Source organism: Struthio camelus, chromosome 2 (assembly GCF_040807025.1).
Source record: "Struthio camelus isolate bStrCam1 chromosome 2, bStrCam1.hap1, whole genome shotgun sequence".
NCBI lineage: Eukaryota > Metazoa > Chordata > Aves > Struthioniformes > Struthionidae > Struthio > Struthio camelus.
In genome coordinates, this window is record NC_090943.1 from 95,138,221 (window position 1) to 95,161,055 (window position 22,835).

The 22,835-nt window shown below is 40.8% G+C and overlaps 1 protein-coding gene across 1 annotated transcript in view; it reads left to right on the plus strand.

Annotated features, from left to right (window-relative positions):
- DCDC2 (doublecortin domain containing 2) overlaps nt 1-22,835 on the plus strand; it is a 72,595-nt gene that overhangs the window by 14,638 nt on the left and 35,122 nt on the right. The window contains exons 3-7 of the mRNA XM_009688735.2: nt 7,867-7,943; nt 8,053-8,184; nt 12,360-12,506; nt 13,620-13,674; nt 20,830-21,004. Coding sequence (XP_009687030.1) covers nt 7,867-7,943; nt 8,053-8,184; nt 12,360-12,506; nt 13,620-13,674; nt 20,830-21,004 — 586 coding nt within the window. The remainder of the gene's footprint in view (nt 1-7,866; nt 7,944-8,052; nt 8,185-12,359; nt 12,507-13,619; nt 13,675-20,829; nt 21,005-22,835) is intronic.

The window sequence follows — 22,835 nt, forward strand, 5'->3', positions numbered from 1 at the left end:
CTAGGGGACTCATTGAATCAGTATCTACCAGTTTGTTCTGGCACGGTTTTGTTTCTGGCTCGTCTATGTGTTATGTGGGCTGAGAAGTTTGTGTACCTGCCATTATGCGGTGACCTATCTATGTAAGCTTGGAGGACCCAGTCAATTAATAGCAATTAATAGCATAGTTCATTAGTTTATGGCTCCATTATACTATGCAGTATACCATGCATGTACTGCATTGCTAGGCAGTAGCGGGGAACATAGCTTATCCAGGTTAATTCCAGTGTAGGATCTCTGGAATGGTTTTGTACCGACAAAACACCCCTGTGAATCTGACCCTGAACCTTAAATCCGAGTCTGTAAAAATGCCTCTTTATAAAAGATCTCATTTCTATGAAGTAGGTAAAAGAAAATGTCTCCTATCCTTTAACAGGTGTGTAAGTAACTTCTATCTTTTTAATTTGCTTTTGATCACTGAACCTTGAACATTCCTTTCTTTTACATCATAGGATGGTGATGGTGTGTATAAATGGGATTTTGGTTCTTTTGACCCCAGTTCTACCCTAAGGGAATGCAAATATTTGTTCTCAATTTTCCTGGGCACATTGATTAACAAACAGGCCATTGTAACAAACTGGCCAAGCCATGGCTCATTGCATAAGCTGATAAGTTTGGTATGTGACATTGTGTTGAAATATTTAAAACTTCAAAAGGTTAGCTATAAAGTGATGTGAGGAATGAGTGAGATGTTAGTAGCGCCCAAGTCTTGAGTGCTTTAATACAGCAGTAAGAAAGGCCAGCTCTTAAACCTGTGTAAATCAAAACAACATAATATGCACAGAGCATTTGGTTCAGGGAGGTCAGGTTTTTTGGGTGTTGTGTTGCAGCTATCTAGAATGACTTCATAAAAACATGTAAAGCTGTAAATCTTGCAGTTGCTTAATTTGATCCCTTTGATGGGAGAGGGTAATACATTTCTGGTAAGAAAAGGAAATAATAATATCATTTCTTAGCTTGGATATCTAGCTGCGTCTTCACAGCAGCCTATGAAGGGGCTGCCAGACTTCTCTATTTAATAAGTCAATAATTATTTAATAAAAAGACAAGCCAAGAGTGGCATTTTTCTATTTATAACTATCGTCAAGTACATAAAAATCACCCTGTCTTTTAGAAGCTAAATATGCAGCATGGTGTATTCGGAAGACATACTGTTTCGTAAGTGGAATACTTTCCTGATGTAGGAGGGTTGATTCTGTACCATGTTGCAGACTTCTTGCAAATCCTGAGTACCCAACAGGAGGTCAAGTAATGTGCTAGGTCTGTCCCACTTTCTTATCTATATTTGGGTAAAATGTGTGAAAGGTTTAATGTAGCATTCATAGAGCCAAAACTTTAAACATAGTGATCAACAAACAGGTTTATGTCAGCCAAAATAAATTTGCACTGTTTTGCCGCATTTTTGTGTTTTATGACTTGGGCATAGAGACCAGAAAGAATCTGTGTATATATGTGTGTACATATACATACATACATACATACACACACACACACACACACATATATATATAAACAGTATACCTGAGGTAATGGTTTAGCCGCTGATCATATTGTTTTATTTTTTGCTAACAGTCAACGCTGGAAGATGTAAGTACCTAAAGTAGATCATTTTATGTTGTATGTGTTTGCAGTGTGTTGTATGTGTTTGCTTAGTTTTGTGAATATTTAATGTATTTTAGAGCATAAGAGAAAATGTTGTGCAGAATGTTGTTATAAAGCAACTGAGAATTTTGTTTATCATATTTCAGCTAAAGGATGATCTGCCCGTTGGCTATCTATTTTCAAATGGGTGTTGAGATGGAGGACACTCAACTGCAGCTAACATTCAGCAACACCAATTTAACGACAGTGAATTAGAACTGAAACAGAAAGCTTGGCTCTAAGAGAGGGACTGCAAAAAGTGTCCTGAAATTCAGGTGTTTACAGAGGTCTTGAACAATACGGACTGTGATCTCAGCTCCCAGGACGCACCCTGTGTTGAGTTTAGCTTTTGTTGATTTTAGCTATTTTGTTTTTCCCAGAGCTGCAAAGTGCTTTCACAGATTATTTCACAGATGGTGACTCCTGAATCAAGAAAGAACCAGAGTGCTCTTGGGGTAAGGGGCACTGTGGGAAACGCCAATTTCTGTATAGACTGTGAAGGTGAAATCATGGTGGTTGCAAGTGTTAGTGATCCCATAGTGTATTTCCCAACTGGTTTTGGCTCCTGTTACCTCGCAAGTTCCAATTTGATTAATTGCCTCCAGCTTGCTTGAAGTTCTCTATGAATAGTTTCAGCTGGTATGGTGATCTTTCCTTCCTTCTCTGAATGTATTACATTACTGCTGTATGTTGTCATATAATACCTCAGATGAGTATCTCATCACAAATTACAAAATTCTGGCAACATTTGTCAGCAGGATATGGACGCTGCCCTAAAATGGGTCTTTTGAAACATACTGAAAACTTACAAAATTTAAAGATAAAATCGTAGTGGGGCCAGACCGCTAATTAAGGTAAATCCGCTTACGATTACTGACGTAAATGGGAAGGTGCTGATTTACATCAGCTGAGAGTCTGGCTGGTGAAATTAAAAGAAAATAAAGGATTTAGGGTCTAGTGACGCTGATTTCTTAATGTAAGCACAAGCTTTCACCCAAGACTGCATCTTTGTTAATATGTAACTCTGTAGTGCCACAGGGGTCAGCCTTTCCAGACACTGAGTTGTTGTGGTACCTCCTACAAAGGAAATATGAGCACAGTCATGTATTCTTTAATTAAATACTGGATTAGGTCTTCCACTTATGTAGTTTGGTATAATTCCACATACTTCAAACAGCTGTATTGATTTGAGCAGTTGGTCTTTTATTAATGCATACTTCTGTGAATTTAAATTACGCTGCTCGCTTTAGAAAATAAGCTCTTTTCATACCCATAAATAGTTTAACATTGGTCAGACAAAAGTTATTCTAAACAGTGTGAGGTGGTAACTTAAAGACTGTGCCAGAGAAAAAAAATGAATAGGACAGTCAGAGTTAATGGTAGTAATGGTGTAGAGGATGATTTTGTTTTTGTTTAATATATTGAAATACCCACGCTATTTTTTAAAGAAAGTGGCTTCATGGTAGGCTAAAGTAGTTTGTCCTGAAGTCTGTGCTATTGTGTCTGGAGAACTTGATACACGATGCCGCAGCCAAAACATACGTTCATCCTCTGTAAGAGCTCTCTTCTGAGCATTATGGACTATAATATTTTAGTTGCTTGCATGTCTGCATGCTTGCCAGCTATAAAATTAAAGGTGTTGTGCACAGCTCGTTTGTAGCAACCCAGCGTGCTTTAGCAGGGATTTTCCTCCACTTTTTTATTATTATTATTTTTTAATTTATATATTTATATTCTGCTTTCCTCTCTCTCATATGCAGAATCAGTGTCCCTGTGTTGCGGATGAAGATAATGTTTGTCTTTTGTTCCCTGAAGCAGATCAGGTGTAAAACGTGCCTTCAAAAGACTAGCAGTCCCAAAGAAATTACTGATCCCTCCTCTTCGAGACAAACAACCGTAGCTTAAACATCTGCTTAGGAGCATGTGGGAGCTCAGAGGAAAGATGGAGCATGTTTACCCGCACTGTTCCAATAGTGAGTGACAAAAACACTGAGACTTCTGTACCAGCATGGCCCAGTGTCTGTCTAATTTAGTCTGGGTTATTTTGTTCCGAGCTCCCAGGAGCTGAGGCCTCCTCTGTGCGTGGTGTTAAACACCTGCGTGGTGTTTTAAACAAGTTAATATTGTCATAGTCGTCTTGGCATTTCTGCAGGCTGATTTTTGTGGCATTGCATTAGCCAATATAATATCACACTAATGTATTCTTTTTACCTTTAAGTATAGGAGGCAAGCTTGATTTGACTTCAGTAGACTTAACAAAACTATACAGGTTCGTATTTTGTTCTTGTTTAGGCCATGTTAAGATAGAAAAGAAAAATATGAAGTTTCTGCCCATGTTGGTCCCATCTTGCAATCCCCTGCAGTTTGCCTATTTAAGAACAGGGCTGTCTTGTTTTCCAGGTAGGCCAGAGAAGGCTGCCAGAAATACTAATGACTCTTAGCAAGAGTAACCCAAAAAACAGGTTGCAAGGTGATGCTACTGTATCTATTATGGACAGAAATACAAACCTTCAAATAATAAACGAGCCCAAGTCTGTCAGGTTACTTGTTTTCTCGTGGGGCCAGTGATTGGGCTGCATACAATAACATGGTGGCCTTCTGAGGTGCCTACATGAAAATTAATGGTTTCATCAGCTTGCAGAAACAACTAAATAATTGGCCACACCTGGGACTATCCTAAAGGGCTGCTTCTTTATGTTTAGTGAACGTTTTCTGACTAGCTCCAATGAAGCGTGGGTCATTGAAACCCGAGTGATGCAGACTGGATCAGAGAACTTGGTTTGATGGCCTGTTTGGAGTTCATGAGAGCTTGGACGTAGATACCAGCTGCAGAAGTGAGCCTCAGGAGTGGATAAGGCATCAACTTTTAGAAAAGTGATATAAGGGTTTTCTCATGGGAGAAACAGCGTTGTGGGTGAGCATCAAAACCTGAAACTACTTGCAGTAGATTCATCCACATATTTTCCACTTTCTGCTGTCTAAGTGACTACTACTTAAACAATTTGGACTTTCTCAGCAAATTTGAGCACGCCCTGTGCTCACCTTGTATCTCATCATCTGAATAGTATTAAGAGTTAAAAGTATTTAATGGTATATTTTTGAAACAGTTAAGGCTTTATATAGTACCTCAGTTACTGTGACCCCAGTCTAATTTAGCTCTTCAGATATTGCTATTATAAACATAACAATTAGTTGTGAAACAATAATAATGCATCTTTAAACGGGACTTGCATGGTTTTAACTCCTCTATCATCCTCAGCTGGCCAGGAGCTAAATGGCTTTGTAAAGCCTTATGTATCTTGACAGGTTGTACCCATACTGGCAAGATTGTGAAGTTCACTCACAATGTTGTACCTGAGAGATAGTGATGCAACAGAGAGTTCTGGTTTGTGTTGAAGAAATATAGTAGATACCTAACAAACGCTAGAAAAACCGAAAGTGGTCAGGGTCCGTGAAAAATTCCCTTTACTGTCCTTAAAGAAACGTGAAGTGTACTCGCTATGGGTTTGCTTTGCTATTGTTTCTGGGCGCTCTTATGTTATGTCATATGTTAGCCTTGCTGTGGAAGGTTGAGGGATCATTAGAGAGTTGTCAGTAGGCAGAAGAATTTTTAATATGTATGTTGTGTTGCAGAGGGGAAGATACAGGTCTTGCTGAAAGCAAGTGGAAAAGCACATGTAGTGTGATACTGCCTGCGCCTGAGACACAGCGTGGTAGAACAGTCAAGTGGGATTGAGGCGATGCGTTCCTGGTTCTTCTCTTAGGCTTCTGTGTGATCACGTCAAGTTGCAGTGTTTGCTTCTCTGGCATTAGCACAGAGATAATTCCAACAAAGTCAGCATCAAGTGCGTTGAGGTTTACTGATGAAAGTGCTATAGAAGTGTGTTATTAAAAGGGCTAACAGTCCGTCTCTTCTAGTTGCTCTTTTGAAGTCCTTAAATTTTGGATTTAATGAGGAAAATCTATTCCAGCATTTTAAGCAATTTCCTTCTTCTGTCTAACACCTATGGCTAATGCTGGTCAGAGAAGTCTGTAGTGATCTTCTTATCAGGTCTGGAGCTTCTACAAAGACAGGATCAATTAGTCTTTTAGCCTTGTAAATGAGATATATTGAGTACTTTATGAGGGATTAGCCTGACAACCCAGCAGCTACGCAAAGAGGTATAAGGGCAGCCTAAGTTACACCATTCCCATTTCGGATGCAACCCATCTTTGGAGTTTAAATATTAGGACCAGATGCTGTAGAAGTAAATCAGTATTGCCTCAGCCATCAGTAACATACTTTTCAGAAAGTTACCCTCCTTTTTCTAGATTCTGAAGCTTTCTGTTAGGTTGCTTGCATTGGCAAATAACGCTTAATGACTGACAGCAGCAAAAATGTTTTCAGATGTTCCAGTTTAAGGTGTGTTTTCTTTTTCTCCCTAGAGACCTAGTAAATTTTCGTCCTAAATTTTAGCGACGTGAATGACCAATCGTGCTTATGTCCTGAAAAATGTGCTTGGAGCGTTTCTGCAAGAATGGCTGTACTCCTACATTATTTGGCAGCCTCCAAAATATCTTTGCCTTCCCTATTTGAGCTGTGTAACCTCCTACTCTCTTTCCAAGCTGTAGTAGTAGGTGTGTATCTCCCACCTGATTCTGAGCACATTGGAGTTCCTGGAAAGGCTGTGAATGGAGATTATGTCAGGTATTGAGGCATGGTTTTCTGAACAGACAGTCCAGTAAAAATTATGTCATTTTATAAGACCAAGACAAACATTTATCTCTAAAATAGGCCGCCCAGTCCACAGTCTCTTTCCTGGTCTGGTCCACAAGCACTGCTGGCACAACGCTGCAGTAATATCTTTCTGTTTCTCCTCCTGTAGAAAGGTCTGGCCAAAACAACCTCTGCACTGAGCTTCATATCACCATGCCCCCTTTTTGTTCAAAAGATCTACCTGGTTGCTGTCCTTCACGTGAAGTGTCTGTACGTGCAGGAATGCCAGTTTTGTTTTTGTTCTTTGTGCTTGATGTTCTTTGTGTTATGTGGGAAGTCAGATTTTATTATTTTAATAACTTACTTTTAACCATAAAGTTTGGAGTTTCTGGTAGGGTCCAGGGCCTCTTTGTTTTCTCTAAGTCCATAGAAGAGAAAGATCCAGAAAGCAGTTCTGTCAGTGCTAAATTAATTTGTATAAAAACCTATGTGAAGATTTAAAGTGCTGGAGCCCAGAACCTTTTTGCTAAATTGAAATGGGAAATATTGATTAAATTAGCACAAAGTGTGATAAAACTGCAGGACATCACATCATTAGACGGCTTTACACAGTGATTGGGAATGTTAATGGTTTAAATAAACTTTGTACATCTATTTTAAAGCATGTCTCTATCTGTGCATGCCAGGTATTTAATTCTTTGAGCTTCTATAGCCTTTAATAGAAATGTTGCCAATTTGTTAATGCACGTGCTGTGACTTTTGGATGTTTGTTTGGGACGGACAACTTATTTTGCTAATTATGGTGAATTAAGAAATCTTCCTAATGGTTTTAGAGTTTATTTTTATTCCTTCTTTAAAATTTGAAAGTGTGTTTGTAAATGCAATAGGGAAACCTGGCTAGAGAGTATTGCATAACTTTCTATTCAATATTAATATAATGGCATTAACACTGAGCAACCTGATCGACCTGATCACAACATCTGTTCAAAAGGGTACGGGGGATAACGCTGGAAATTAGGTAGCCCGTGTTTTATTCTGGTATCTAAAAATTTGCAGTTCACTCCTCTAAAGTGAGGATAGTATTCACCAACCTTTTAAAATTATTGACAGATTTGGATGAAGAGAGCTATGCATGAGTAAATATACTTACTACATAACAGCAAAGGGTGCTAGAGGTAGCATTTATCATTAAAAAGAGAAGATGCGAGTTTAAGGGAGCCGCGGTCATGAGCAGTGAGAACTAACAACGCAAAAACAGTGGTCAGGAGCATTGTCTTGCGTGTCTAGGAACAAGGGCTGAGAAGCCACCAAAGATACCCATATAATTCTGACCCCTCAGTGGAAATTGTGTGTTGTGTCATGCGTTCAGTGTGCTATACAGCATTGTATGTTGTACCATACTATTGTTTCTGCCCTCCTTGCTGGTAATCAAGGCCAACTCTGTCCCAAAGTGAAGACAGAATAATTTCTAATTCCCTTTGTCCTTGCAGGTGAAGCCAGTTACTCACAGTAGAATCAATGTGTCAGCACGGTTTCGAAAACCGCTTCAGGAGCCCTGCACTATTTTGTAAGTAGAATTTTCAGTTAGCGAACTGCCTGTTTTTGTGGTTTTCTTAATGTCAGATGAGTTTTGCTTAAAATGCTCCTCCAAACTATTTAACTTTGCTTTATTTCAGCCTGATTGCTAATGGAGACCTTATTAGTCCTGTAGTGCGCCTCCTCATTCCCAGGAAAACACTGAATCAGTGGGATCATATTCTTGAAATGGTTACAGAAAAAGTTACCCTCAGAAGTGGAGCCGTACACAGGTATCAGGAAGTTGAATGTTTGCAAGATATATTTGAAATGTATAGATATGTTTTAAAAATTTCAAAAGTATGTATAAGGGATCCTTCCTGCTTCATGGGAAATTTCAATATAAGAAACTTAAAATAAATCAAAAAGCCATAGAATGGAAATACAAAGAAATATTGACTCCAAGTCATTTTCCTATTTCATTTTAACTGTTATTAAAAAAAACCCAAACCCTCATTTTAACTGTTATTTCTTGATTAAATATTTGGTTAGCAGATGTATAATGGTACAATATATTTAGTATTAATAATTAATTTACATGTCAGAATAAAATAAATGAACACCAAAGTCAGACAAAATGCTGGAAAGTTTTTATACAGAAAATATCTCAATAATAGATGCAATCCATGTTACCTTTTAATTTGACAGTTCTTTATATTCACTGGGGCAAACAATTCCAGCGAAAATGTTTTAGATCCTTTGGGTCTTTAAGACCTGTGCTCTGATGAGAAGGTGCTCTATATTCAACTGGCTCAGCCTCTTATCAGAGCCAGGGGTTTGCCAGTTCCGGTATCTCAGCTGGTCTGAGTTCTTGTGATATCCCAGGGATAGAAAATGACCTCTGGAATAGGTAATTTTCAATCTCTTCAGGCCTTAAAACGTAAAATAAGCACTCTAAGAAAAGATCTGGTAGCTGTTACAAGTTTTAGAGCACAATGATATGCAGTCTCTGTGGGAAACATTGCGACGTAAGCAGGCTGCCAAGGTGTGTACTGGCAAATTACTGACATTCCAGTGTTGCCCCATGTAGAGTACATTACAGAAATCCATTCTTACAATGGAAAAGAGCCTTTCGCTGGAAAATCATTCTTTGTGGCTTACGCAATGTCTGAGGCTAAGCTTGCAAAACCTTTCCCAAATCAATGAAAGTAATATCTCTCAGTGTTTCTTATTGCTTCCCTAGAGTGATACAAACCGTAAAAGATTAAGGTAATGTTTTCTGTTGCCTACTAGCTTTCATCTAATTTTTTCCTCTCAGCCCTGCGTCTCTTTGCTCATATTATCAGGTTACCTAGCACTTTTACTTGCAGTAAAGTAAGCCTAAACACCTGTTGCTGTTTTCTGGATCTGATTCTCAGCTAGTGTAGTTCTGAAGTGATTAGATTAACAGATGTTTACAGCATACAAGTTCTTTCTGTTCCTGGGTTGCTTAGGAATTCAAAAACCTTTCATGTTTTGTTCTCATTACTTGATATCACTCTTTGGTGAAACTGAATGATTTACATGAAAACAACATTCTGTACATAGGATTGCTTTTGAGAAGTTCCCTTCAGTATGTAGTTTTATTCCTTTTACAAACAAGATAACATACGTGACATTTTGAATTATTTAGTGTTTTCCATTTCTGGTTTCCTATTAACCCAGTTTTCATTTTCTTTTCCTTAAAAAGGTAGGAATACATATTAAATATGCTAGTAAAGTAATCATTGTTCTTTAATAAGTTACACATTAATTGCTGGGGTTTACTGAAACTGTGTGAGCGTTAGGGGAGGTCCTGTAAGCCCACTGATGCTGGGAAGATACAATTTCTCATTAAACAAGGATGAATGGAATTACAAGAACTTGCAGTATATATGCAGCATTTTTTTCTTTTCCATGTCATTAGATGACATACAAAGCTCCCAAGTTTTATGCAGCTTCACATGTGGCTTTTTTTTTTTTTTTTTTTAAGTTATTGATCCTCCCTAATCGGAATTGGGAAAGGAAGAAGAAATACGAGAAAGTAGACTTTCTGCTTATTAGATTTTTCATGGGGTTGGAGTACAGTAACCTGATGAGCAGATACGTGGTACCTGGAAGTTGAGGAGTAAAAGCAGCTGGCTGAGTAGGCAATCAGGGATTTGGGGATACTGTTCCCATACGTTGTAGCCTTGTTGTCTCCTTTGTCAGCCTATATGCTATCTTTGATTTGGCTGCTACTTCTTAGCTTGGATGCAGGAGGGAAAATGGAAGCCCGTTGATCTCCCGCAGAACAAGCCCTAGATCATTCCCCAGTGACCAGAAGAAGTGACCACAGGGACATGTCTGCTGTATAATACTAGCCAAAGGAGTATAAGAGAATGCACGTGGTCTTTGAATAGTTGTGGCCAGATGGGTGGGTAGAAGGCTTCAGTAGGAAGAGATGCTTGTTAAGTCAATAATAATACATATATTTGTTTAAAGTAGCATTGTTAAATGCATTTTTAAACTCAGTTTCACCTTCAGAGATGGATTATGTTTGATTCAGTTATTATGCACTAAAAGTAAACGTGAATAGCCTAGAGGGATTCTTCAGAGCTTGCATACTGCTACATAAGGGAGCAGCAATATGACCAAAATTTCAGAAGGTTTAAATTTCACCTTTGTGACCTTTCAGTTTTTGCGCTTAGAAAACCTAGATATTTCTATATGGGAGGGTGCACCTAGAAAAACAAGATACTTTCACAGAGGGAGTACAAGAAAGAGATGGACTTCCTGGAGCGAGTCCAGCGAAGGGCCGTAAAGATGTTTAGGGGCTTGGAGCATCTTTCCTGGGAGGAGAAGCTGAGAGCGCTGCAACTCTTCAGCCTGGAGAAGAAAAAGCTCGGGAGGATTTTATCAGTGTGTATAAATACCTGATGGGGGCAGTAAAGAGATGCAGCCAGACTCTTCTCAGTGGAGCCCAGTGACGGGGTGAGCGGCAATGGGCACAAACCGAAATACAGAAAATTCCACTGAAACAAAAGAAAAAAAAATTGTCTGTAGGGATAGCTGAACAGTGGAGCAGGTTGCCCAGAGAAACTGCAGAGTCTCCATCCTTGGAGATAATTAGAATCCAACTGGATGCAGCCCTGAGCAACCTGCTTCTTCTCGTTCCTGCTTTAAGCCAGAGGGTCGGACAAGGCAATTTTCAGAGGTCCCTGCCAACATCAGCCATTGCTAATTCTGTGAGGGGTTCTATAAGCTGCACCTTTATTTTTCTGTATTTATTCAGGGTGAGACCACTGTATGTCTGTACTTAGTCAATTTTTTCTCTGTAAAATAGAAGAATTCTGCACTTTGTAACTCAGGGGAGTTCTCAAGTCATGCTATTGATATTCTTCATAGAAGGTTCACTGCATAGACTTAAGTATCATTTTATATCTCCTTGGGTTTTGTCGCAATTTATGAATAACACATAGTAGCTCCTCTAGAAGGCTTAGAGAAATACATTTAAGATGGCCATTCAGCATTCCTGTACTTAAAAAACTTAAATGCAGAAGTGTTAGTGTTGACTTTATTCTTTTATTAAATATAACTACTGTTGCATTTGGAATGTGTCTCGTAGGAAGGAGCCTGTTTATGATTCCTCTTTCCTCATTGCTAGGACTGTCCTTAAATAAAACCACAAACCTGACAGTGAAGTGATTGGGATATCATAGAAATAGAAATCCTCAAATCCTTAATTCATTCGTTCCTTCTCAGTACATGTGTATGGAGTATGAACAGAAATGCTTGTGGTAAAAATCTGCCTAGTGAAATAGAAATTAATCATTGGTATTGTAGATGTTTAAGATGCACAGCTTCTTGCTTTAATATTCTAATGCGTTTCCTGCTGCTTTCAGCCTTACCTCGCCAGGCGCAGGCGTGCTCAAACCCTTTGGTCTATTGGTATATAACAATATAAATACAGTAGTATCAAGTTTGTGTGAGCGTTAGGTGGTCTGATCCTGGGTTCTGAGTCATGGGGCCAGGAAAGCCCTTGCTCCTCCCAGGTTACTGAAGAGTGCCCAGAACACCCATGGGATTAGGAGCTTGGTAAGAGAGACGCCAAGAACCCATAGAATAGATACCTTCCAAAGTGGCAGGGGAAAGGTGCTAAAGATCTTCTAAGTACAGAAAGTAATTTATTCTTCACACTTAGCTTAGAAATGAGGAAGGTATCTTATGTCATATTGCTTCACCTTTATTAGCTTTACATAAATGTGATTTAGATAATGCTTTTGCTATGTCTTTGTAGATTTGTATATAGTGAGTGGTCGCTATATGACAGCCACAGTACTTTATTGGGTTGCAAACTGAGACATTCAGAATGATGTACTGGGTTAAGATTAATGGAGCTTTCAGTGCCTCTTAGTAAAATTAACTGAAAGGTAAGGTTTGTTATATTAAGTATTTTCATATTTTCCAGACTCTACACTTTAGATGGAAAACTTATTCAGAATGGGTCAGATTTGGAGAATGGGCAGTTTTATGTTGCAGTGGGCAGAGACAAATTTAAGAAGTTGCCGTATGGTGATCTCCTGTTTAGCAAATCTACAATAAGAAGGCCACCGGGGTAAGTTCCACATATGTGTGATATGTGACTTTTCACATGCTTGTGTGTCCATCAAAGTGTTTACGAAGTTCCACCAAAGTACAAAGTACAAAGTCATCACTCCAAGAGCGTTCGTAAGGGAGAGAGGGAGGGAGTGATGAATGGGTTAGTATGGATGCATAACTTTATCAACAACTTTTTGGGACAGAAATCTGTGATAAAAGAGAAAATGGAAACGGAAAAGATTATTTCACCCCCGTAAATGCGCCATTCGTTACATATCACAGAACACCAGAAGAAAGACTATTTTGACTTGGCTTAATTTGGTTTTCCATGGATATAAATGTATATAGCTGAATGAGATTAGGTGTAGCTCCACCAATCTACACCTGCTGTTGTTTTGTAATGTTTTATGGAATGTGTACCCCTTTAAGAGTGTTTTTAATTTGAGTCTTTTTTTTGTAGGCCAGCTTATTGCATAACAGAATCCTAAAGGAGGTCTCTGTAAGGACAAACTTGGGCTTTTAGTATCTTTGGAAAAACCTGAACCTAAATTGGAAGTCATTTCATTGGAGTAAATGGGAAGAGAGAGAATTTTGTCCTACATCCTATACACAAACTATGGTGTAATTTAGGGAGTTTTGTCCCAGATTCTACACTAAACTGAGGTGTAATTTATAATTTTTTTTAACAAACAAATATAGACAATATGAATAACAAAGTATTTTAGGAAACATTTGCAACAAACGAGTTTAAAAAGCAGTGAAAAGCATTACCTAATATATGTTGATCAGTTAAAGTAAACTGACAGAGATGTACTGCAATTTGGTCGGTGGAAGTATTTTCATTATAATAGCTGTAAGGGCCTTTCACGTAGTAATCCACTGAGGTTCTTCATTGTATAAAACATGCATTATGGGAAAATGTAATTAATGCATTTGTTGGAATAACTCAATGATTATACATTATACCATGATTATACATAGGCTAGTGAACAGAAACAAGTGCTTTTTAGTAAAACTGCAATGGATAAAATAACTCCATTGCCATAGCTGACTTAATATTACCTTCAAGATGCGTAGTAACTATAATAGGGACAGTATACAAATTCTAAGATATGACTTATTTCCACAGTTCCAAAGCTTCTTCATTACCTCCTATTGTGGGATCTCGAAAATCTAAAGGGAGTGTAAGTATCAAATGCCTTAATAAAGTTTGTTTCTAGTTTCTCTTAATTCCAGCAGATGGAAAGTCACTGTCCTTTGGGTTTTAATTAAGTCTGAGGAGAGAAAATACACAGCCACCTGATGGTATGCTTATTATTGCTTGATGAATCTGTAGCTATTTGCAGCGTCAGTTAGACAAAAGAAATCCAGGAAAATATTATTGCAATAACGGCTGCTTTATTTTTATGAAAGCTTCTCTAGCAAAGATCAACTCCTGCCCTGAGGTCTTTCCTGTAATCCTTTTCAACTGTCGTTGTTCATTTATTTATTCAAGTTTTGCACCTAAAGGGAAAACATAGAACGTGTTGCAGGAAATGGTCTTTCTGAATACTTAAATTTTTTAAGTCTGAATAAGATCCTAAAAAAGTTTCCTGTCCCATGCATTTTGTCCTTTGCTAACTGTTAAAATACAGAACTTGAGTCTCCGTTGCCTTCTATCCTGTATAGCTATTTATATGTGTCCAGAATGAGTCCACTGTGGGTTCAAAACGGTTCCAAATCAGAAGTATCTTTTTGCGCCAGTTCTGTGCAAGTGCAGGTTACTGTATGAGTAACAAGACAGTGGCGAGTCATACTTACAGGTTCGTTATAATTGTGGTAGTTGATCTTGTCCATCCACAGTATGCCAAACAAAGCAAGCCCTGTAGCTCATAAACAAAACAAGCAATGGAATATTCAAGTCTCTCTCCCATTCTGTTGAAATGCAGTAGAAGGAAAAACCTCAGTAAAGAATAGTTTCAAGTGCGGTTTGCTTGCTTTTGTAATGTAAGCTTTGCAGTTCCAGCATTCTTAGAAATAACTCATTATTATCTGTCTTAACTGTGAGAAGAAGAGGCAAGAAGTTAGCACCTATGCAGAAAAAGATTTGATATTCAGGTTTATCCTGGAGGATTATAACAAAAGACAATTGCCTAAATATTTGAGACACTGATAACAAGGAAGTCTCAAACTTAAGGAGGCAGGAATGTGTACTATTGCTCTCAAATATCTAGTGCAACACTTAGACTGAACTGGTATAGATCATGAAATTGTCTTTCCTTCAATTTAGTATGTACATTTTTCACGACTGTTCTTTGGAAGAAACAATCAGTGATTTGAATATTTAGGAATTAGAATAAGTTGGAATATGGCCATGTCCTCTCTTTTCTTTATACGGAAGCGATCAATTAAACTAGGTAGTATTTCAGTAAATTATTTTAAACATAACTGATTGATACTGATTACACTAAAATTACAAAAATCATTAAAAATTTTATTAATGTATGAGAGATGCAAGTTTTTTTTGGAAGAGATGTAGAATTTTGTTTGGGCCTAATTTTTCTGAACACTTTTAATTTTATATAGATGTTACCTTTTAACTTTAGCAGTGAGATTAAAAATAATTCTACAATGGCAATGGGCAATAAAGGCCTTTCTGATGTGCAAGTTTAAAATGGCATGAATTGTTCATGCAATTGCACTAAGTGAAACTAAGAACTAGAAAATACTTATCTTCCATGATTTAACTAAATCTGTGATCAAGTGAACAATTTCAGACATGCATGATATGAGCGTAGCTAACAGAGGCAGCAAAGAGACGCAGCAGTTTGCACAGCAGTGTCTGGGCTCTGCTTGGGCCTTTTGTGGACCTTATTGGAAGTTGTGGAGGCTTTCTGGGGAGCCCCGAGGAACTAGATGGTGCTTGCTGCTAGCAGGAAGGGAGAGCTAGGCAAGGACAACTGCAGGAGACCTTAAGTTCTCCTGGGAAGCTGTAGCTATGTGTGGCTGCTGCTAGCGAGCTCTCTTGGTTGCCTCTGATCAGAGGGAGTTGGGGGCCTTTGATCCAGGTGGCTCCTGATTGGGGTGGGTCAAGCACTCTGTGAGTCACTGCTAGGCAGAGGCATATATAAGAGCCAGGCCCAGAGCGCAGCCAACAGAGGCAGTGAACAGATGCAGCACTTTGCGCAGCAATTCACGCAGAAGGGCGCCAGAAGGCACCAGAAGAAGGCACCTTCGTTTCCCGTAGTAGTGTGTGCTTCCTCAGGTATGGTCATGACGCGCCACAGAGCACATTCCCCCATGCAGCGCATGTTGGAGTTGCTGCATCACCTGTGTCTGAAGCTTCAACCCAGACAGATCCTCTGGCAGCAGATGCAGCTCTGCAGGTGTCAGGCTGCAGGGAGTGCCTGGGGCCTCTCTGTGAGGCCTGGGCTGACAGTCAACTCTCCTGCAGAAGGTGTGCTGTGGTTGGTGAGTTATATTGCCAGATAAAGGAGTTATGGGAGGAAGTCAGTAGGCTGCGTAGCATCCGAGAAGATGAGCAGGAGATAGACAGGGTATTCTCAGACACCATGCAGCTTCAGGAGTCCCCACCCCCCACTGCAGCGGAGTTGTCGGAGGGCTCTGTACCGTGTGTAACGGTACATCATAACACTGTTGAAGAAGGCTGGAAACTGGTCACTTCTCATAGAAGGAGAAAGGCTCTTGCTCCTCCTCAAGACTTGCCTTTGAGGAACAAGTTTAGCACCCTCCAGGCTGAGGAGGACCTGGCCATGGCTCCAAGGGAAGCTACTGGCCTGACAGACCCTGTACCATGTAGGAACACCCAGAAGAAGCAGTGAGTAATTGTTGTGGGTGACTGCCTGCTGCAGGGGACAGAGGCCGACCTGACCTCTTGTCTAGAGAGGTTTGCTGCCTGCCAGGGGCTCAAATAAGAGATGTCATGGAAAGACTGCCAAGACTTGCCCATGCGTTGGACTATAACCCTCTGCTGCTCTTTCATGTGGGCACTAATGACACTAAAGGCAAATTGGATAACATGAAACAGGATTTCAGAGCTCTGGGGATGGTGGTTAAGGGTCTGGGAGCCCAGGTCGTTTTCTCCTCAATTCTATCTGTGAGGGGGAAGGACGGGAGGAGGAGAAGACGAATTTTCCAAGTTAACAACTGGCTGCACCACTGGTGTTGGCAACAGGGCTTTGGTTTCTATGACCATGGGACCCTGTTTGAAGATCGACAGCCGATGGGGAGAGATGGGATCCACCTCATTCAGTGGGGCACGCGTGTCTTTGCCAACAGGTTGGCCAGCCTGGTAAGGAGGGCTTTGAACTAGGAAAGATGGGGGAAGGGGAGTGGTATAGTGGCAGGGTAGTCAGTAAAACACCGCTCAAGTCAGGATGCCTCCAGCGGGTGCATGCGGCCAGGGGAGACAGCATGGGACGTGGCTATGGAGGATCCTCTTGCACCTCTCCTGGGAAGCCTGCGTGCTTGACTGGCTCTCTGAAATGCCTGTATACCAATGCGCCCAGCATGGGGAATAAGCAGGAAGAGTTACAGATCTGTGTGCAGTTGCAGGGCCATGATCTCATTGCGGTTACAGAGACATGGTGGGATAGTTCACATGACTGGGATGCTGTCATGGATGGCTATGTGCTTTTTAGGAAAGACAGGCCAGGAAGGCGAGGTGGTGGAGTTGCCCTTTATGAGAGGGAGCAACTAGAATGTATGGAGCTCTGCCTAGGGGTGGATGAAGAGCAAGTTGAGAGCCTATGGGTGAGGATTAAAGGGCGGGCTAAGATGGGTGACACTGTTGTGGGGGTTTACTGCAGGCCACCTGATCAGGAAGAAGTCATCGATGAGGCCTTCTACAGACAGCTGGAAGTAGCCTCACAATTACAGGCCCTGGTTCTCATGAGAGACTTCAACCACCCTGACATCTGCTGGGAAGAGAGCACAGCTAGACACACACAGTCAAAGAGGTTCCTGCAGAGCACTGATGATAACTTTTGGACCCAGGTGGTGGAGATGCCAACAAGGAGAGGTGTGCTGCTGGACCTTGTACTGACAAACAAAGAAGGTCTAGTTGGAGATGTGGAGGTTGGGGGCAGCCTTGGCTGCAGTGACCATGAGATGGTGGAGTTCAGGATCCTACGAGGAGGGAGCAGGGCAATAAGTAGGATTGCGACCCTGGACTTGAGGAGAGCTAACTTTGGTCTCTTGAGGGACTTACTTGGAGGAATCTCATGGGGTAGGGCCCTAGAAGGAAGGAGGGTCCGGGAGAGCTGGTTAATATTCAAGCATCACTTCCTCCAGGCTCAAGACGGGTGCATCCCTCTGAGTAAGAAGTCCAGCAAAGCGGGCAGGAGACCTGCATGGATGAGCAAGGAACTCGTGGCAAAACTCCGACAGAAGAAGGAAGTGTACAGAATGTGGAAAAGGGGACAGGCCACTTGGGAGGAATACAGGCACGTTGTCAGAGTGTGCAGGGATGCGACAAGGAAGGCTAAGGCCCAGTTGCTATTAAATCTGGCAAGGGATGTCAAGGACAACAAGAAGGCCTTCTTCAAATACATCAATAGCAAAAGGAAGACTAGGGAAAACGTGGGCCCGCTGCTGAATGGGGCGGGTGCCCTGGTAACAAAGGATACAGAGCTGGCAGATGTTACTGCTAGGCCACTCTCCATCATCTTTGAAAGGTCCTGGAGATCAGGAGAGGTGCCTGAGAGCTGGAAGAAAGCCAGTGTCACCCCAGTCTTCAGAAAGGGCAAGAAGGAGGAGCCAGGAAAGTACAGGCCTGTCAGCTTCACCTCCATCCCCAGAAAGGTGATGGAACAGCTCCTCCTGGAGGTCATCACTAAGCATCTGGAGGACAAGAAGGTGATCAGGAGTAGTCAGCATGGATTCACCAAAGGGAAATCATGCTCGACCAATCTGATAGCCTTCTCTGATGGAATGACTGGCTGGGTAGATGAGGGCAGAGCAGTGGATGTTGTCTTTCTGGACTTCAGCAAGGCTTTCCACACTGTCTCCCATCCCATCCTCCTAGGTAAGCTCAGGAAGTGTGGGCTGGATAAGTGGACAGTGAGGTGGATGGAGAACTGGCTGGATGGCCGAGCTCAGAGGGTTGTGGTCAGTGGCATAGAGTCAGAGTGCATCCGCAGCAAGTGTGCTGATGATACTAAACTGGGGGGAGAGGCTAACACACCAGAAGACTGTGCTGCCATTCAGAGGGACCTGGACAGGCTGGAGAGGTGGGCGGAGAGGAACCTCCTGAAGTTCAACAAAGGCAAGTGTAGGGTCCTGCACCTTGGGAGGAATAACCCCCTGCACCAGGACAGGCTGGAGGTTGACCAGCTGGAAAGCAGCTCTGCAGAGAAGGACCTGGGAGTGCTGGTGGACAACAAGTTAAGCATGAGCCAGCAGTGTGCCCTTGTGGCCAAGAAGGCCAATGGTCTGCTGGGGTGCATTAGGCAGAGTGTTGCCAGCAGGTGGAGGGAGGTGATCCTGCCCCTCTCCTCAGCCCTGGGGAGGCCACCCCTGGAGTACTGTGTCCAGTTCTGGGCTCCCCAGTACAAGAGAGACGTGGCATTGCTGGAGAGAGTCCAGCAGAGGGAGATGATGGAGAGACGCTCCAGTCCCCTCTATGAAGGAAGGCTGAGAGAGCTGGGCCTGTTCAACCTGGAGAAGAGACGACTGAGGGGGGATGTGATCAATGTGTACAAGTATCTGAAGGGGGGGGTGTCAAGAGGATGGGGCCAGACTCTTCTCTGTGGTGCGCAGCGACAGGACAAGAGGCAACGGGCACAAACTGAAACACAGGCAGTTCCATCTGAACATGAGGAAAAACTTCTTTCCTGGGAGAGTGACTGAGTACTGGAACAGGTTGCCCGGAGAGGCTGTAGAGTCTCCTTCACTGGAGACTCATTCTCAAAACCTGCCTGGACATGCAATGTGCTCTAGGTGACCCTGCTTGAGCAGGGGGGTTGGACTAGATGATTTTCAGAGGTTCCTTCCAACCTTGGCTATTCTGTGATCCAGGTTAAAAGCTTTCTACCACATCTACGTGAAGTGTTTTGTTATTATATGGAGCAGTTTAACAGAACTGCGTTAGAAAGAAACTATGCAGTCTGTTAGACTGGCAAGAGTAGAAGGTTGACAGTCTTTAATGAGGGACAATGTTGAGGGTGTTCAGCTGGTAGTCTCTTTCCCCAGCATAGCAGTGTATAGGCAGCACCCTAAAGGGCTGTTATGTACAGTTTAACTTTTATGATGTTGCTTGTGAACAGATTTAGACGGAAGAAAAAATGTATATAAATAACAAAAACTCTAGCTGGTACAATTAATGATACACCTAGGATCATACATACAACAAAGTTGTTGTGGTGAAGGAAGTTACTTGGAATCAACTGAGCTAATTCAAACTCTGTAACTCTGGTTCATGCTGATGTAGCTCTCTCTGAGTTCTCTAATCCCATAGATAAAAGTGAGGTGGTTTGACTTAGTTTATCTTACAATAGAAAAAGGTTTGTTAAATATTAGTTATTAAATCTTGTCCTAGTTAGATAATATTTTATTATTTTGTGGAATTAATAAATGGATAATGAATGGAATGCCCGCAAGTGTAAATGCAGTCAGTGAATGCTTTTATGACATGGACTCCCATGTGTATCTCAGAAAATTGCTTGATAGTTTTCCTTTTTCTTTTGTAAATTACTTTTGGATCTATTGATGTTATTGATCTATTAATATTGCCATTATAAGCCCCTGGAAGAAAACAGGGACCAGGTTTCTGGTTCTGTTTCCAGATACACCACTGCGGAAGCAGAGAAACTGGCTGATTTCCTTGGAGGTGATTCAGAAGTGACATGTTGGCTGGCCCCTTTCTAAGCGTCCACTTGGCAGTCAGTGTTCCTGCCACATGCTGACTGTCATCCTCTCCCAGCCGCTTTTGCCACTTAACAGATTAATACCCTTGTTTCAGTTGCTCAGGCAGTGAATCTTGTACAAGTCATGTGTCTTTCCACACATATGCATAGATGAGATACAGCTCTATATCATACGTATGCATGTATAGATTCACCTAGTGTTTCTTTTCGTCGAAGGAAGCATTTTTTCCCTATAATAAGTGCCTTATTTTCTCCTGGGAGTTGTTATATGATCTGACTGGTTAAATTATCCTCAACAAGTTGATGAGACAGTTTTCTGGTTTGTTGTAGATACCCTTTAAGTGTACTGATTGTAAATTTTTCTTTTTTATACCTGATACCAATCCTTAGATATCAATATTTCAATTTTTTTTTAATATTTAAAAAGAAAATTGGTCATATTCATCGGTGATAATAATGAACAATTCTTTTCAGGGAAACGATCGACAATCTAAATCTACCATTGGATCCAGTGACCCAGGAGAAAACAGTTCCTCACCCCAGCCTCCAAAAGGGAAGGACAGAAGAAGCCAGAACCAAGAGGTGAAGTCTACAAAAGTGAAACAGACAACAAGAGTAACAGCTTCCACAGTAGTCCTTCAAGATAACGGTAAGTCCTGAGATAAGCTTTATTATAGCACAGTGACTTTTGAATTTCAGTTAAAGCAGTTTCACTGGAATGATATGCTAGTACAGTTCTTGAATTGTCCATTCACTTTGGGACTTAATTTACAGTAGCAGTTTTTGGTTAGCAAATGTACCTATGCACAGCCATTTTATTTTTAGCTCCATTTACATACAGCAGGAGAGGCTATATACGACACTTAGTGCTTCTTAGAAGTTAAGTAACTCATAGCAGGAGAGGCTATATGTGATACTTAGTACTTCTTGGAAGTTAAGTAACTCATATAGTCCTATCTTTATGCTTTTGATAAAAGCTTAATCGGTAGAAAATATATTTTGACCATTTTGCCACTGTTCTGCACTCCAAAAAAGTGGAGAAAAGGAGCTGGTCTGTTCAAAGGATGCCTCACTCTCCACTGAGGATCCCTGGTTAGCTGCCTGGTCCTGTGTAACAAAATGACTAAACCCTGCAGGAATAATACGGGATAATACAGAACTCCAATTAGCCAATCGCTACAGAGGCTAATCATACAGCAGAGCTGCTGGAGGCACTTTCTGAATTTCTCTCCCACTATGCCAACAATATAGAAATTTAGTCACAAATATCTTCTTTGAGAAATTGCTTTTCTTTTCCTGGACAGTGATATCCCCCTTGCGCCCCCACCTCTGTCCCCTTTTTAATGGCTAGAAGATTGTCCCCTAACAACAGATGTTACTGATGTGCTGGGGTGGCTATTTTTTCTCATTAGTAATTGTTCAAAAAGTCATTAACACAGGCCAATTAATATCTATCGGTAGAAATAAGTTATGCTTTTCACAACATTTGACATTTCATCACACAGCTATTTAAGTGTTAATTATTGAGCGTGTAATAACAAGTTCTGGCTTAAAACTTCAGAATACTGCACCCAACAGCATGCTTTTGTACATCTACATTTATCTAGAATGGTGAGTTGTAAGTTATACTCTCTGAGTCAGGAGCAGGTTTGTAAGTTTGAGTTTTAAAAGGCCAGTAAAGTATAATATAGAGTCTTTTGTAGTATAATATCTTTTTAAGAGGAAGCTTGTTGAATTTTCAGTTTGTTTTAGTCTTGATGGAAATACCATTCTGTCCTGTTGTTAAGGGGACATAATTTTAGCCGACTCTTTTTGTGTCAAGCATTTTTTCTTACTGAAGAATGACAATTATATTATAAAGAAAGTGACAGGAAGCATTGATCTCCTTTATAACTCATTAAATTACTAAATAATGATTGAGTTCTTGAAATTATCACAGTTGTAATTTATCGATTTAGTGGTGTGTCTTAGGAACACATGAAGGAGAGACTGCCAGAGCTGACCTCTTAGAGGAGGCCTTGTATGCTTGGCTTATAATTTTTAGGGGATCGGAATCCTTATGTAAGGCACAAAGAATACAAGGAAAGGCTTATATTTAGGCAGCTGTTAACCCTGGATACCTTCAATCACTGATACATTTCTGTTTTTTCAAACAGGTGCAAATAGGTGATATTGGGAAATGCTGGTGCAAGGTTCGTTAAATAGAGCTCAAAATCCACATGTTCTGTGGATCTCATCTCCTGTTCAGGGTATGGAACTGCTCTGAACCTCTACCTAAGACTAGATAGATCTCAGATCTCTACATTAAGGACAGCCACTATATATAACTTTTTCTGATAGCTCTAATGCCAGTATGTAAGTTTCCAATAGTCTGTTTTTTTTCTAGCCTGAAGGTTTTTATAGGTAAAGTTTCTACAGATGTTTACTGGAAGCAAGTGGACACCTATTGCCAGGGTAGGAGAAATCTGTTCTTTGGCTTT